The 12,716-nt window shown below is 44.7% G+C and overlaps 1 protein-coding gene across 1 annotated transcript in view; it reads left to right on the forward strand.

Moving 5' to 3' along the window:
• The window catches only part of IPPK (inositol-pentakisphosphate 2-kinase), a 55,813-nt gene that overhangs the window by 26,954 nt on the left and 16,143 nt on the right, over positions 1 to 12,716 (forward strand). The window contains exons 9-11 of the mRNA XM_061163635.1: positions 539 to 818; positions 2,627 to 2,777; positions 3,504 to 3,606. Coding sequence (XP_061019618.1) covers positions 539 to 818; positions 2,627 to 2,777; positions 3,504 to 3,606 — 534 coding nt within the window. The remainder of the gene's footprint in view (positions 1 to 538; positions 819 to 2,626; positions 2,778 to 3,503; positions 3,607 to 12,716) is intronic.

Consider the following 12,716-nt stretch of genomic DNA (forward strand, 5'->3'; position numbering starts at 1 on the left):
TGAAGACTTCCGTATTAGTGATGCTGATGGCCTTAACCGCCCTGGCTGGAGCCTGGCTTAGTCTTTCACAGAGGACAGAAGGCCTCTGGGATGCTGGCTGCCAATGTACGCCCACAGTGGTTGAGCAATTTGTCTGCTCAGGGCCAGACTGACACTGTGTGTCCCTCAGTAGCACAGTGTCACTTGGCCTCTTCAGTGACAGGCTAGGGTCTTTTCAGTAACAGGCTAGGATCTTTGGGAGTTTGTGCTTTGGGCTGAGTTTGTTTGAGGTTGCCAACATACCATGTGTTCCTGTCTGAGGGTTTGTATCTCAGGTCTGGGGCCTCTCTGGTATTTGGTTTTTGAGAACTTTTCTTCTTTTTCATGTCCCAGTGGGATTTTCCACTTGGTCAGTTAATGTGGTACATGAGGGTGGGTAGAGACCCTAAATGGGGGCATGTATAAACAAGTACCTTGCCTGCCTAGTGGGTGGGGACGGAGGTATTTTTCTGTCAACCTGTTGGACTTGACATTTCCCTGTCTCTTTCCCTTCCTGAAGAACGGTGAGCTGATTTATGGCTGCAAAGATGCCCGCAGCCCCATGACTGACTGGAGTGAGCTCGCGCACCACCTGAAGCCATTCTTCTTCCCATCCAATGGCCTGGCCAGTGGACCCCACTGCACAAGGGCTGTGATCCGGGAGCTGGTGCGTGTCATCACACGGGTGCTACTGAGTGGCTCGGACAAGGGCCGGGCGGGTGCCCTCAGGTCGGGGCCTGGGCTGCGGGGCCCACCCGTCTGTGAAGCCAGCCCTTTCAGCAGGAGCCTGCGCTGCCAAGGTAGGCCTGGTGGGCGGGCTGGGCGCAGGGGAAGCAGAGCCCGTGGCATGGCCTGCGAGGGTCCTGCCTGGCCTCACGGAGCTTCTGTGGGAGCAGCCTTGGTCCCGTCAGGGCTCCCAAAGCTGGGCCTCCCTATCATCTTAGCCCCAGGTGGGCACCTTTCTTGTCTCTCATCTGGGTTTATAAATTGCAGAATATATTTGGGCTATAAGATTTTCCCTAAATGTTGTCCGACATGTCTGCACATCCTCTGTGGTTTCTCTACATTGTTCCATCTCATTGCAACTCTGGAGGTAGGTTTTCCTTGGCCTTTCTCTTAGATGGAGAGAAATGAGGCCCAGAATATTGGACTCCCACAGTGCAAGGCCCTTTAGGGCGGGTGGGTGGCCTCAGTGGGTGGCAGTTTGCAGATAGGTTGCGAACACAGATGTATGAGACCTGTAACTCTGGGTGTCTCCTACTCAAGGCCCCATTCCTCACAGACTTGCCGTGGGCTGGCTTTGACTTAGTGGGCATCCAGACTTCAAGGTGACTTTGTGACTGATTTGGGTTTTGCCATGAAGGTTCATGGGCTCCTCATTTGCCACCCTTGTCATCTGCTGGTGGGCTCGCCAGCACACTGACGTATGTAGCATGTGGAACCATAACCAGGATCTTTTTGAGGGGAGGATTCAGATTATTCAGTTTTTGTGCTGACAATTCCTGTAGTCTCTTGGAGCCTCTGAGGATGCCGTGGGGGTGTGACGCAGGGAGACAGCAGATTTGCTCCTGCATGGATTTTAGGTGCGGTTGTTTTGCCATGCAGCTACCTGGCCACAAGTCACCCTTCTTTTGTCCCCGATGCCATGTTGTTCTTGGCACAGATGAATTTTGTGGGTATTTTTCTTTTTGCAAAAGTGATGCCTAGTCATTTCAGACAATTTTTGTAAACTCATGCATGCGTTTGGGTACTTAACTGCTTTTAAGTAGACAGAACTTGTTTGGAAGGACACACAGGTGGACACTGGTCACTGAGACCCCTGTGGACTTTTCTTCCAGACCTTCCCTGCATACGAACACAGACACACGTCTGACCCATGGGATGTACAATGTATTCTACATGTTATTTTTTTTAACTTATTTTTTGACCATAAGGTAGATACTCTACTGTATGAATCACCTGTAATTGTTAACAAATCCCTCCTAGCTGGACCTGTGCATTTTCACTCTGTCTTGCATGACTGAGCATGTTTTGCCAGAAGTGGGAGGTCAGAGGTCAGAGTGCCAGAACTGGACATGGCCACAGCTGCTCCCTGTGGCTTGGACCCACACTCAGTGATGTTTGTTCGTTCATCGGACATGGCTGTTTCCTTGAAGGGTGGGGTACATGAGCTAGGACTCTGTCTCCCCAGCCCTTGAGGCCCCGAGAACACTCGAGTGTGGAATGGGCCTTGTTTCTGCACTGGGCCTGCCCTGATGGCTCCCTGCTCAGCGCGGCTACACCTCTCCACACAGGCTGTGGCCCTGGGCTCTGCAGATGCCATCTTGCAGATGTGAGAATGTTACCATGGTCGTTTTACATTTTGTGCCTAGTCTTCTTTAGACTGAGGGTTATCTCTCTAAGACTGGGCTGGTGTGGAGGCTGAAGGATGTTGAGAGGAGGGAGACGCACACAGGAAGCTGTGGGACCTGCCCGTCTTCTGTGCCTGACCCAGCACTTGCACTCGGCCCAGCCCCAGCAGCTCCGTGAGGCAGGGTGCGGCCTGTGCCCGCCACCTTCTTCTGTCCTTGACAGTAAACTTCTCGTTTTCCCCTGATGTTCTTGGTAGGAAAAAACACCCCGGAGCGCTCAGGGTTACCGAAGGGCTGTCTTCTGTACAAAACCCTCCAGGTGCAGATGTTGGACCTGCTGGACATCGAAGGCCTCTACCCTCTGTACCGGCGGGTTGAGCGGTACCTGGAGGAGTTTCCTGAGGAGAGGTGAGGCCTAGACCCAGTGCACCCCTGCCCTTTCTGGGCCTGTGTGGGGCCCTGAGCAACCCTGAGGGCAAGATGGGGATGAGGGTAGCAGGTTGACCCAGTGGGAGGACTGCATAGGCCTCCCAGGAGGATGACTCACCCCAGCCACCCCCTCTCTGCCCCCAGATGCAGGGCCAGCCCGGAGATTCAGTGCCATGTGAAGGAGGACCGAGGTCCTGTCAGATCAGAGATCACTTTCCCATTTCTAGAAAGGAGAGTGTGTCCTGATAGCCCTGTGTTAGGCGTTCTGTGTCCGGAGCTGGAGCTGAGCCTGCAGGGGGCAGTGCCGCTCCACACCAGGGAGCCGCTTTCACTCGGCCCCAGCCGGGCTTCGGCCTCCAGGCGCTTCCTTGTCCATTTCCTGTCTGTCTTGACGGGGTTGCAAGGACCCACACCTGTGGCTGTGGTGGGGGCTGCAGCTGTGGCCTGGTCTGGCTTCCTCCCTATCACCCCTTCACTAGAATCTCTGACCTCGACACCGTTTGTTGTAAACAAGAGACATTCAGGCTCTCCTGGTTTCTGGTCTTGCAAGCTGTGTTTAAAAGTTTCACGCTTCATAACAGTTTAGCATTAGGAAGAGATGAATCCACTAATGTTCTTTATAAACAGATGTATGATTCTTAAACAGTTTAACAGATGATTTCCAGGCAGCTTTGCTATCCCGTTTTTTTGTGCTTTATTCTTCAGAAAAACATTGCAAATAGATGGGCCTTATGATGAAGCATTTTACCAGAGGCTGCTCGATCTTTCCACTGAGGATGATGGTACAGTGGCTTTTGCACTGACAAAGGTGGGTAGACTCTTCCAGAAACATACTGTGTGCTCCTTAGACTCTTAACACTAACTCAGAATTTTCATAAGAAGTGTTTCCCAGTACCTACTCCTGGTGGTTAAAGCAGAAAAATTATGGATTAAAAAAAAGGGGGGCTAATGAAAAGGAACAGATTTGAGTTAGTTGTAGTGAGGTGGATGAATCTATAGCCTGTTATACAGAGTGAAGTAAGTCAGAAAAACAAATATTGTATATTAATGCAGCATATGAAATCTAGAAAAATGGTACTGATGAACCTATTTGCAGGAAAAGAATGAAGACACAAATATAGAGAACGGACTTGTGGACAGAGCGGGAGGTGGAGGGGTGGAGAAGGTGGGACAAATTGAGAAGGTAGCAGGGAGGGTAGGGCCCAGGGTGGCCTGGAGCCAGTTTATATATATACACTACCATGTGTAAAACAGCCAGCTAGCGGGAAGCTCCTTTATGATGCAGGGAGTCCAGCCTAGCGCTCTATGACAGCTCAGAGCGGTGGGGTGTGGGGAGGGCAGGGAGGCTCCCCAGACAGAGGAGACACATAATTATGACTGATTTGCATTGCTGTACAGCAGAACCCGGGCTTCCCTGGTGGCTCAGAGGGTAAAGCGTCCGCCTGCAGTGCGGGAGACCCAGGTCGGGAAGATCCCCTGGAGAAGGAAGTGGCACCCCACTCCAGTATTCTTGCCTGGAAAATCCCATGGACGGAGGAGCCTGGGAGGCCGCAGTCCATGGGGTCACAAAGAGTCGGACACGACTGAGTGACTTCACTTTCTTTCACAGCAGAAACCAACACGACACTGTAAAGCAATTTTTCTCCAATTAAAGAATTTTTTTAAAAAGTGGCTAAAGTTTCCCCCGGATAGACTGGGCCAGGTGATGGCATGTCACTTTAGCTTCTAGGGAGGAGCCGCCTGCATTCCGTCGGCTCCAGGCCACCCTGAGCCCAGCCTTCTGTCCACCCTGCCTTTGCTGGGGTCTAGGACTTGACGCCACTGCCCTGTGCTTCCTTCTGGGCAGCCATAGAGCAGACCCTGCTGACCATCTCTCCTATAGCCCTCAGGGGGATTCTGGGCCCAGACCCCCGCCTGTGGTTGTGTGTGCCTGGCTTCCTTCCTTCCCCTACTTAAGGCCAAGGGGCACCCTGGGAGAATCTCTTAGGGAAGAGGCCTGATCCTGTTCTTTCTGATTCTATGAAATCAGGGCATTCAGGGCCTCCATGAGCTTGGATAGGAAAAAACCTTACATGTTTGTTTTCATAACCTCTGACTGAGTTTAGTGTTTCCTTCCATTAAAAATGTGGCAACAACCATTGTAGGGTCAACAGGACCCCCAACTTTCCCATTAAGAGAAATCTGACCTTTTGATTTCACACTGTAGTTCCTATAGATATCTCATGATCTCTTTATATTTGTCACTCCTGAGATTTTATTATGTAATACTATGTAATATATTTGTCTTAAAAATATTTTGGTATTTGACATGGTCACCCTCTTTTTTTTTTCCTGCATTTAAAAATGTTTTTCTATTTATTTTTATTAGTTGGAGGCTAACCACTCTACAATATTGTAGTAATAAAAATAAATGGGAAAAAAAATGTTTTTCTGAGAAGGATCCATAGGCTTCACTAAGCTGTCAGAGGTTTCGCAAGATGCTGAAATGGTTAAGGAACACTGTTCTAGTTGGAGTGAACTGATGAAAAGACAGGAACAAAACAGAATGACCTCCTCTGCCTCCTCTGGGTGCCTGCCCTGGAGCCCTTGATTAAGCTGTCCTGGTCCTGACAATGTGCCTATGGTTCTCTCTTGTTAAGAGTCCTCACTCCTATTAGCCTCCAACTAAAATAAATAAATTAAAAAAGAAAAAAAAGAGTCCTCACTCCTGTCTCTGGCCAAGGCTGAATGTACCCTCCTCTGTGGCCGTTTGGTTTTTGAGGAGGTCCCCTTCAAAACTAAGAGCCTGGAGGGAATTAACTGAAATGTGTGGGGGTGGAGCTGTCCTCATGGTGGGGAGAAATCCAAAAGGGAGCCTCTCTCAGAATAAAGTGATGGACTGCCCTACATTGTCTGCAAATTGGGTACATTGATTTAGGAATAAGTATCAGTATTTCTTTTTTTTTCACTTTTTTTTTTCTAGTATTCCTTTTATCGAGAGAAGAAGCATAGAAGTTTACTTCCTTTTTTACACACTTCTGTATTTTTCAAAATTGTAATAAGGATGGATTACTTTTTAACTTTATTGCAATTTCTTACTTCATATGTAAATAGAATCTTATAAGAGATTCAAGCAATCATTACACAACTCTTAAGAATGATTAAACTAAGTACATTGAGACAGTGCTGAACGCTGGTGCCGAGAAACTAGTTTTGCAGAACTAAACATGCACATGCACTATAACCCAGCACCTGTATTCCTGGGCATTTGTTGCAGAGAAGGGAAGACTTAGGCTCACCCAAAACCCTATGCAGAAGTGTTCGCAGCAGCCTGGTTTGTAATTGTTGTAATTATAATTGTTGGAAGCTGGGCACAACTCAAGTGCCTGTCAGCAGGTGACCAACTGTAGGTTACACAAGCTGGAACTGCTGAGCAAAGTCTGGATACACATAACAGCCTGCGTGAATCTCCGGAGAAATGTGCTGGTGACAAAAGCCAATCTCAAAAGATCAGACACCATGATTCTGTTTATAGGACATTCTTGAAATGACAAAGATGAATGAATGGTTGCTGTGGGATGAGGAGGAGATGGAAGGAAGGGGCTGTGGTTATAAAAGGTCAACAAGTGGAATCTTGTGATGATGCAGCTGCTCTGTATTTTAACTGTGGTGGTAGATGATGCATGAACCTACATGTGTGATGAAACATGTACACATACACAGCACACAGCCACAGAAGAGGGTACACACAGCCCTGGCCGGGGACAGGAGTGAGGACTCTTAACAAGAGAGAACCACAGACACATTGTCAGGACAGGGACAGCTGTATCAAGGGGTCCAGGGCAGACTGGAATAAAATCATGGAGTGTATTAATGTCACTATCCTGGCTGTGATATTGTACTATATAGTTTTGTAAGATGTCACCATTGAGGGAGACTGGGTAAAGTGTATTCAGAACCCACAATTATCTCAAAACAAATAATTTAATGAAAAGGATTCAAGTACTGAGTATACTTCATAAAATGTTATTTCTGCCCAAGAAATAGATATCCACTGTTATCTTTTCAGAACTTCACAGTAACACATACACACTCACTCACTCACTAACTCATCCTATTTGAGGGGTTATTCACATTAATGTGTTACTAGCTTGCCTTTATTTTTATTTATTTATTTATTTTACTAGCTTGCCTTTAAACTAAGGTGTCTTGACATCTCTCTGTGTTGGAATGTAAGGGTCTGTCTTTTTGTTGTTGTTTTAGGGATTTAGGTTCTGTTAGTTGGAATCTGAAGATGGTGTATGTGAAGCTGAAGCTGGAGAACAGGTTGAGAACATTACTAGGCCACAGATGATTAAAAAGTTCTTTTACAAATATTGTTTATCTAATTGAGCTTTGTACCTTTGATGAAATGAGAGAGGAGAGATTACTGTATTTATTTCAAAGCTCAGGAAGCTGCAGCTGAGAGTAATTCTTGCTTTCTGACTGTTGTTTAGTGTTCCATTGTAGGTGTCAGCAAACGTTTTCTATAAAGAGCCAGACAGTAAATGCTTTAGGCTTTGTAGGCCATCTGGTCTCTGTTCTATCTACTCAGCACTGCCATTATAGCTCAGAAGCAGCCAGAGACAAATATAAATGAGCATGGCTGTGCTCCAGTAAAACTTTATTTACAAAAACAGCTGGTGGGCTGGATTTGGTCCTTGGCCCATAGTTTGCTGACTTCTGTTCACTTTTGTTTGTTAATTTTAATATTCCATTTATTTTTCCTGTTGGTTTGGAAGTTAGACATTCTGCTACTGCATTTTTTGGGTTACTTGTCCAATTTGACCATGCATATTTAAAGACTAAAATTAATAATTTAACCCCTACTCCCACCTCACCCCCTGCCACACAAACATATAAGAAATTGGGTTACTTTAATTCCATTTATGTTCCCAACTTATATGCAGTTTTTGCCAGGTATTCTATTTGTCTTGTTCTTTTTTTTTATTTCAAAAAAAATCACAATTTACAGTATTATTTTATACAGATATTTGTTTAGATCTGTCACATGTTCCTATATCTGCTGAATATTCTGACATCTCCACTCTTACCTTTTTCTCGAAAAGTTTTATTGTGATATAATTTACATACCATACAATTTACCCACTTAAAGTATTCATTTTAATGGTTTTTACTATGTTCACAGATGTGTAAGCAGTATCATAGTCAGTTTTAGAATTCTGTACCATTTAGCCAATATCTTATCTCCTCACCCCACTAAGCAACTACTAATTACTTTTAAGAAAGCCTTCCTCAGCGATCAATGCAAAGAAATAGAGGAAAACAATAGAATGGGAAAGACTAGAGATCTCTTCAAGAAAATTAGAGATACCAAGGGAACATTTCATGCAAAGATGGGCTCAATAAAGGACAGAAATGGTAGGGACCTAACAGAAGCAGAAGATATTAAGAAGAGGTGGCAAGAATACACAGAAGAACTGTACAAAAAAGATCTTCATGACCCAGATAATCATGATGGTGTGATCACTCACGCTCACATAGAGCCAGACATCCTGGAATGTGAAGTCAAGTGGGCCTTAGGAAGCTTCACTACAAACAAAGCTAGTGAAGGTGATGGAATTCCAGTTGAGCTACTTCAAATCCTAAAAGATGATGCTGTGAAAGTGCTGTGCTCAATATGTCAGCAAATTTGGGAAACTCAACAATGGCCACAGGACTGGAAAAGGTCAGTTTTCATTCCAGTCTCAAAGAAAGGCAATCCCAAAGAATGCTCAAACTATCACACAATTGCACTCATATCTTGGGCACGACTGAGCGACTTCACTTTCACTTTTCAGTTTCATGCATTGGAGAAGGAAATGGCAACCCACTCCAGCGTTCTTGCCTGGAGAATCCCAGGGACGGTGGAGCCTGGTGGGCTGCCATTTATGGGGTCGCACAGAGTCGGACACAACTGAAGTGATTTAGCAGCAGCAGCACATGCTAGTAAAGTAATGGTCAAAATTCTCCAAGCCAGGCTTCAGCAATATGTGAATCGTTAACTTCCAGATGTTCAAGCTGGTTTTAGAAAAGGCAGAGGAACCAGAGATCAAATTGCCAACGTCTGTTGATTCATCGAAAAAGCAAGATAGTTTCAGAAAATCATCTATTTCTGCTTTATTGACTATGCCAAAGCCTTTGACTGTGTGGATCATCACAAACTGTGGAAAATTCTTAAAGAGATGAGAATACCAGACCATCTGACCTGCCTCTTGAGAAACCTGTATGCGGGTCAGGAAACAACAGTTAGAACTGGACATGGAACAACAAACTGGTTCCAAATAGGAAAAGGAGTACGTCAAGGCTTATTTAACTTATATGCAGAGCACATCATGGAAATGCTGGGCTGGAGGAAGCACAAGCTGGAATCAAGATTGCTGGGAGAAATATCAATAACCTCAGATATGCAGATGACACCACCCTTATGGCAGAGAGTGAAGAAGCACTAAAGAGCCTCTTGATGAAAGTGAAAGAGGAGAGGGAAAGAGTTGGCTTAAAGCTCAACATTCAGAAAACTAAGATCATGGCATCTGGTCCCATCACTTCATGGCAAATAGATGGGGAAACAGTGGCTGCCTTTATTTTTCTGAGCTCCAGAATCACTGCAGATGGTGATTGCAGCCATGAAATTAAAAGACGCTTACTCCTTGGAAGGAAAGTTATGACCAACCTAGACAGCATATTAAATAGCAGAGACATTACTTTGCCAACAAAGGTCTGTCTAGTCAAGGCTATGGTTTTTCCAGTGGTCATGTATGGATGTGAGAGTTGGACTGTGAAGAAAGCTGAGTGCCGAAAAATTGATGCTTTTGAACTGTGGTGTTGGAGAAGACTCTTGAGAGTCCCCTGGACTGCAAGGAGATCCAACCAGTCCATCTTAAAGGAGATCAGTCCTGGGTGTTCACTGGAAGGACTGATGCTGAAGCTGAAACTCCAATACTTTGGCCACCTCATGTGAAGAGTTGACTCATTGGAAAAGACCCTGATGCTGGGAGGGATTTGGGGCAGGAGGAGCAGGGGACGACAGAGGATGAGATGGTTGGATGGCGTCACTGACTCGATGGACATGAATTTGAGTAAACTCCGGGAGTTTGTGATGGACAGGGAGGTCTGGCGTGCTGCGATTCATGGGGTCGCAAAGAGTCGGACATGACTGAGTGACTGAAGTGAACTGAAATATTCTCTTGTTTCAGCAATCTTCACTGTCTTTACTTATAGATTCCATCTCAAGAAAACAGTTTCTTTTTGTTCATCCATAAAAAACAAATCCTTATCCAGTAAAATTTTATCATTAAAAATAAAGTTTTTATGATGTGCAGTGCAGTCACATCTTGAGGCTTCATTTCTAATTCTAGATCTCTTGCTGTTTCTACCACATTGACAGTTACTTCTTCCACTGAAGTCTTGAACTCTCAAAGTTATCCATGACAGCTGGAGTCAGCTTCTTCTAAACTGTTGATCTTTTCACTTCGTCTCATTAGTCATGAGTGCTCTTAATGGCATCTAGAATGGGGAATCCTTCCCAGAAGGTTTTCAGTTGACTGCCCAGATCCATCAGAAGAATTCACTATCTGTAGCAGCTATAGCCTTACAAAATGTATTTCTTAACTGGTAAGACTTAAAAGCTGAGATCACTCCTTGATTCATGGGCTATGAAATGGATGTTGTGTTAGCTGGCATGAAAACATTGTAATCTCATTGTACATCTCCCATCAGAGCTCTTGGATGTCAATGAGCAGTAATATTTTGAAAGGAATCTTTTTTTTCTAAGCAGTAGTCCCCAATAGTGGGCTTAAAATATTCAGTAAACTATGTTGTAAACAGATGTGCTGTCATTCAGGCTTTGTTGTTCCATTTATAGAGCAAAGGCAGAGTAGATGGAGCATAATTCTCAACGGCCCTAGGAATTTTGGAATGGTAAATGAACACTGGCTTCAATTTAAAGTCACCAGTGGCATTAGCCCCTAACAAGAGTCAACCTGTCCTTTGAAGCCAGATGTGGACTTCTCTCTAGCTACCAAAGTCCTAGATGGTATTTTCTTCTGATATGTCTGTTTCATCCACGATGAAAATCTGTTGTTTAGTGTAGCCTAACTGTCATGGATTATCTTAGCTATATCTTTTGGATAACTAGCTGCAGCTTCTACATCAGCCCTTATTGCTTCATCTTTCACTTTTATGTTATGGAGATGGCTTCTTTCCTTAAACCTCATGAACTAATCTCTGGTAGCTTCAAATTTTTCTTGCAGCTTCCTTACCTCTCTCGTCCTTAATAGAACTGAAGAGAGTTATGACCTTGCTCTGGATTAGACTTTGGTTTAAGGAAATGTTGTAATTGGTTTGGGCTTCCCAGATGGCACTAGTGGTAAAGATCCTGCCTATCAGTGCAGGAGACATAAGAGATGCAGATTCGACCTCTGGGTTGGGAAGATCCCCTAGAGAAGGAAATGGCAACCCGCTTCAGTATTCTTGCCTGGAGAACTCCATGGACAGAGGAGCCTGGCAGGGTACAGTCCATGGCAGGGTTCTCAAAGAGTTGGACATGACTGAGCGACTAATGCTTTCACGCTTTGTGATTGGTTTGATCTTCTATCTAGACCACTAAAACTTTATATCAGCAGTAAGTTGTTAGCATTTGTGTGTTCACTGGAGCAATACTTTTAATTTCCTTCAAGAACATTTCCCTTGCTTTCACAACTTGGCTATTTGTTGCAAGAGGCCTAGCTTTTGGCCTGTCACAGCTTTCAACATCCCTTCAATAAGCTTGATTATTTCCAGCCTTTGATTTAAAAGTAAGAGACCGGTGACTCTTCCTATCACTTGAACACTTAGAGGCCATTTGTAGGGTTATTAATTGGCCTAATTTGGCCGAAGGGAATGGGGAGCCTGAGGAAGAAAGAGAGATGGGGCGATGGCCAGTCAGTATAGAGTAGTCAGAACATACATTTGTTGATTGTCATTTTATGTGGTTCCAGTTCTTGGTGCTCCAAAACAATTATTATAACAACATCAAAGGTTACTGATACAGATCATCATAACAAATATAGTATAACGAAGTTTGAAATAGTGTGAGAATTACCAAAGTGTAACACAGAGACATGAAGTGAACAAATGCTATTGGCAAAATGGTGCCAATGGACTTGCTTGATGCAGGGTTGCCACAAACCAATTTGTGAAAAAACACATCTGTGCCCTGTGTCCTGCCCCTCAGGCTTGCTCACTGGGTCCCAGCTCCTCTTGGCCTCCTCTGGCTCCAGCTCTGGTGTGGTGCCAGCAGCAGAGATCAAGCCCTGAGCCTTTGGAGTGGGAGCACTGACTCCAAGATCCTAGGCTACCAGAGAACTAACCCTGGGGAGTATCAAACAGTGAGAACTCACACAAAGGAAACCACTTGAATACAGGACCCAGCATCACCCAACCACCAGTAGCACCTGTGCAGGAGGCCTCATCTAAACAACAAACAAAACAAAAGTATATACCCAGTCATCAGCCAGACAGGATTACCACCTCATTCAGCCTTCATCAGAGGAAAAACAAACAAAAACTCAGCACAAATCTCACCCTGTACAAAGCTTACAACAAACCACTGGGCCAACCTTAGAAGGGCAGAAACCAAAAGGAAGAAAGAATTCAACCTTGAAGCCTGGGAAAAGGAGACCTCAAACACAATAAGTTAAAAAAAATTATGAAAAGGCAGAGAAATACTACACAAATGAAGACACAAACTAGAAACACAGAAGTCCAAATAAATGAAGAGGAAATAGGCAAACTACCTGAAAAAGAATTCAGAATAATGATAGTAAAGATGATCAAAAACCTTGAAAACAAAATGCAAGAATCAATTAACAAAGACCTAGAAGAATTAAAGAATAAACATACAGAGACAAACAACACAAG

This window comes from Dama dama, chromosome 16 (genome assembly GCF_033118175.1).
Source record: "Dama dama isolate Ldn47 chromosome 16, ASM3311817v1, whole genome shotgun sequence".
NCBI classification, from domain to species: Eukaryota; Metazoa; Chordata; class Mammalia; order Artiodactyla; family Cervidae; genus Dama; species Dama dama.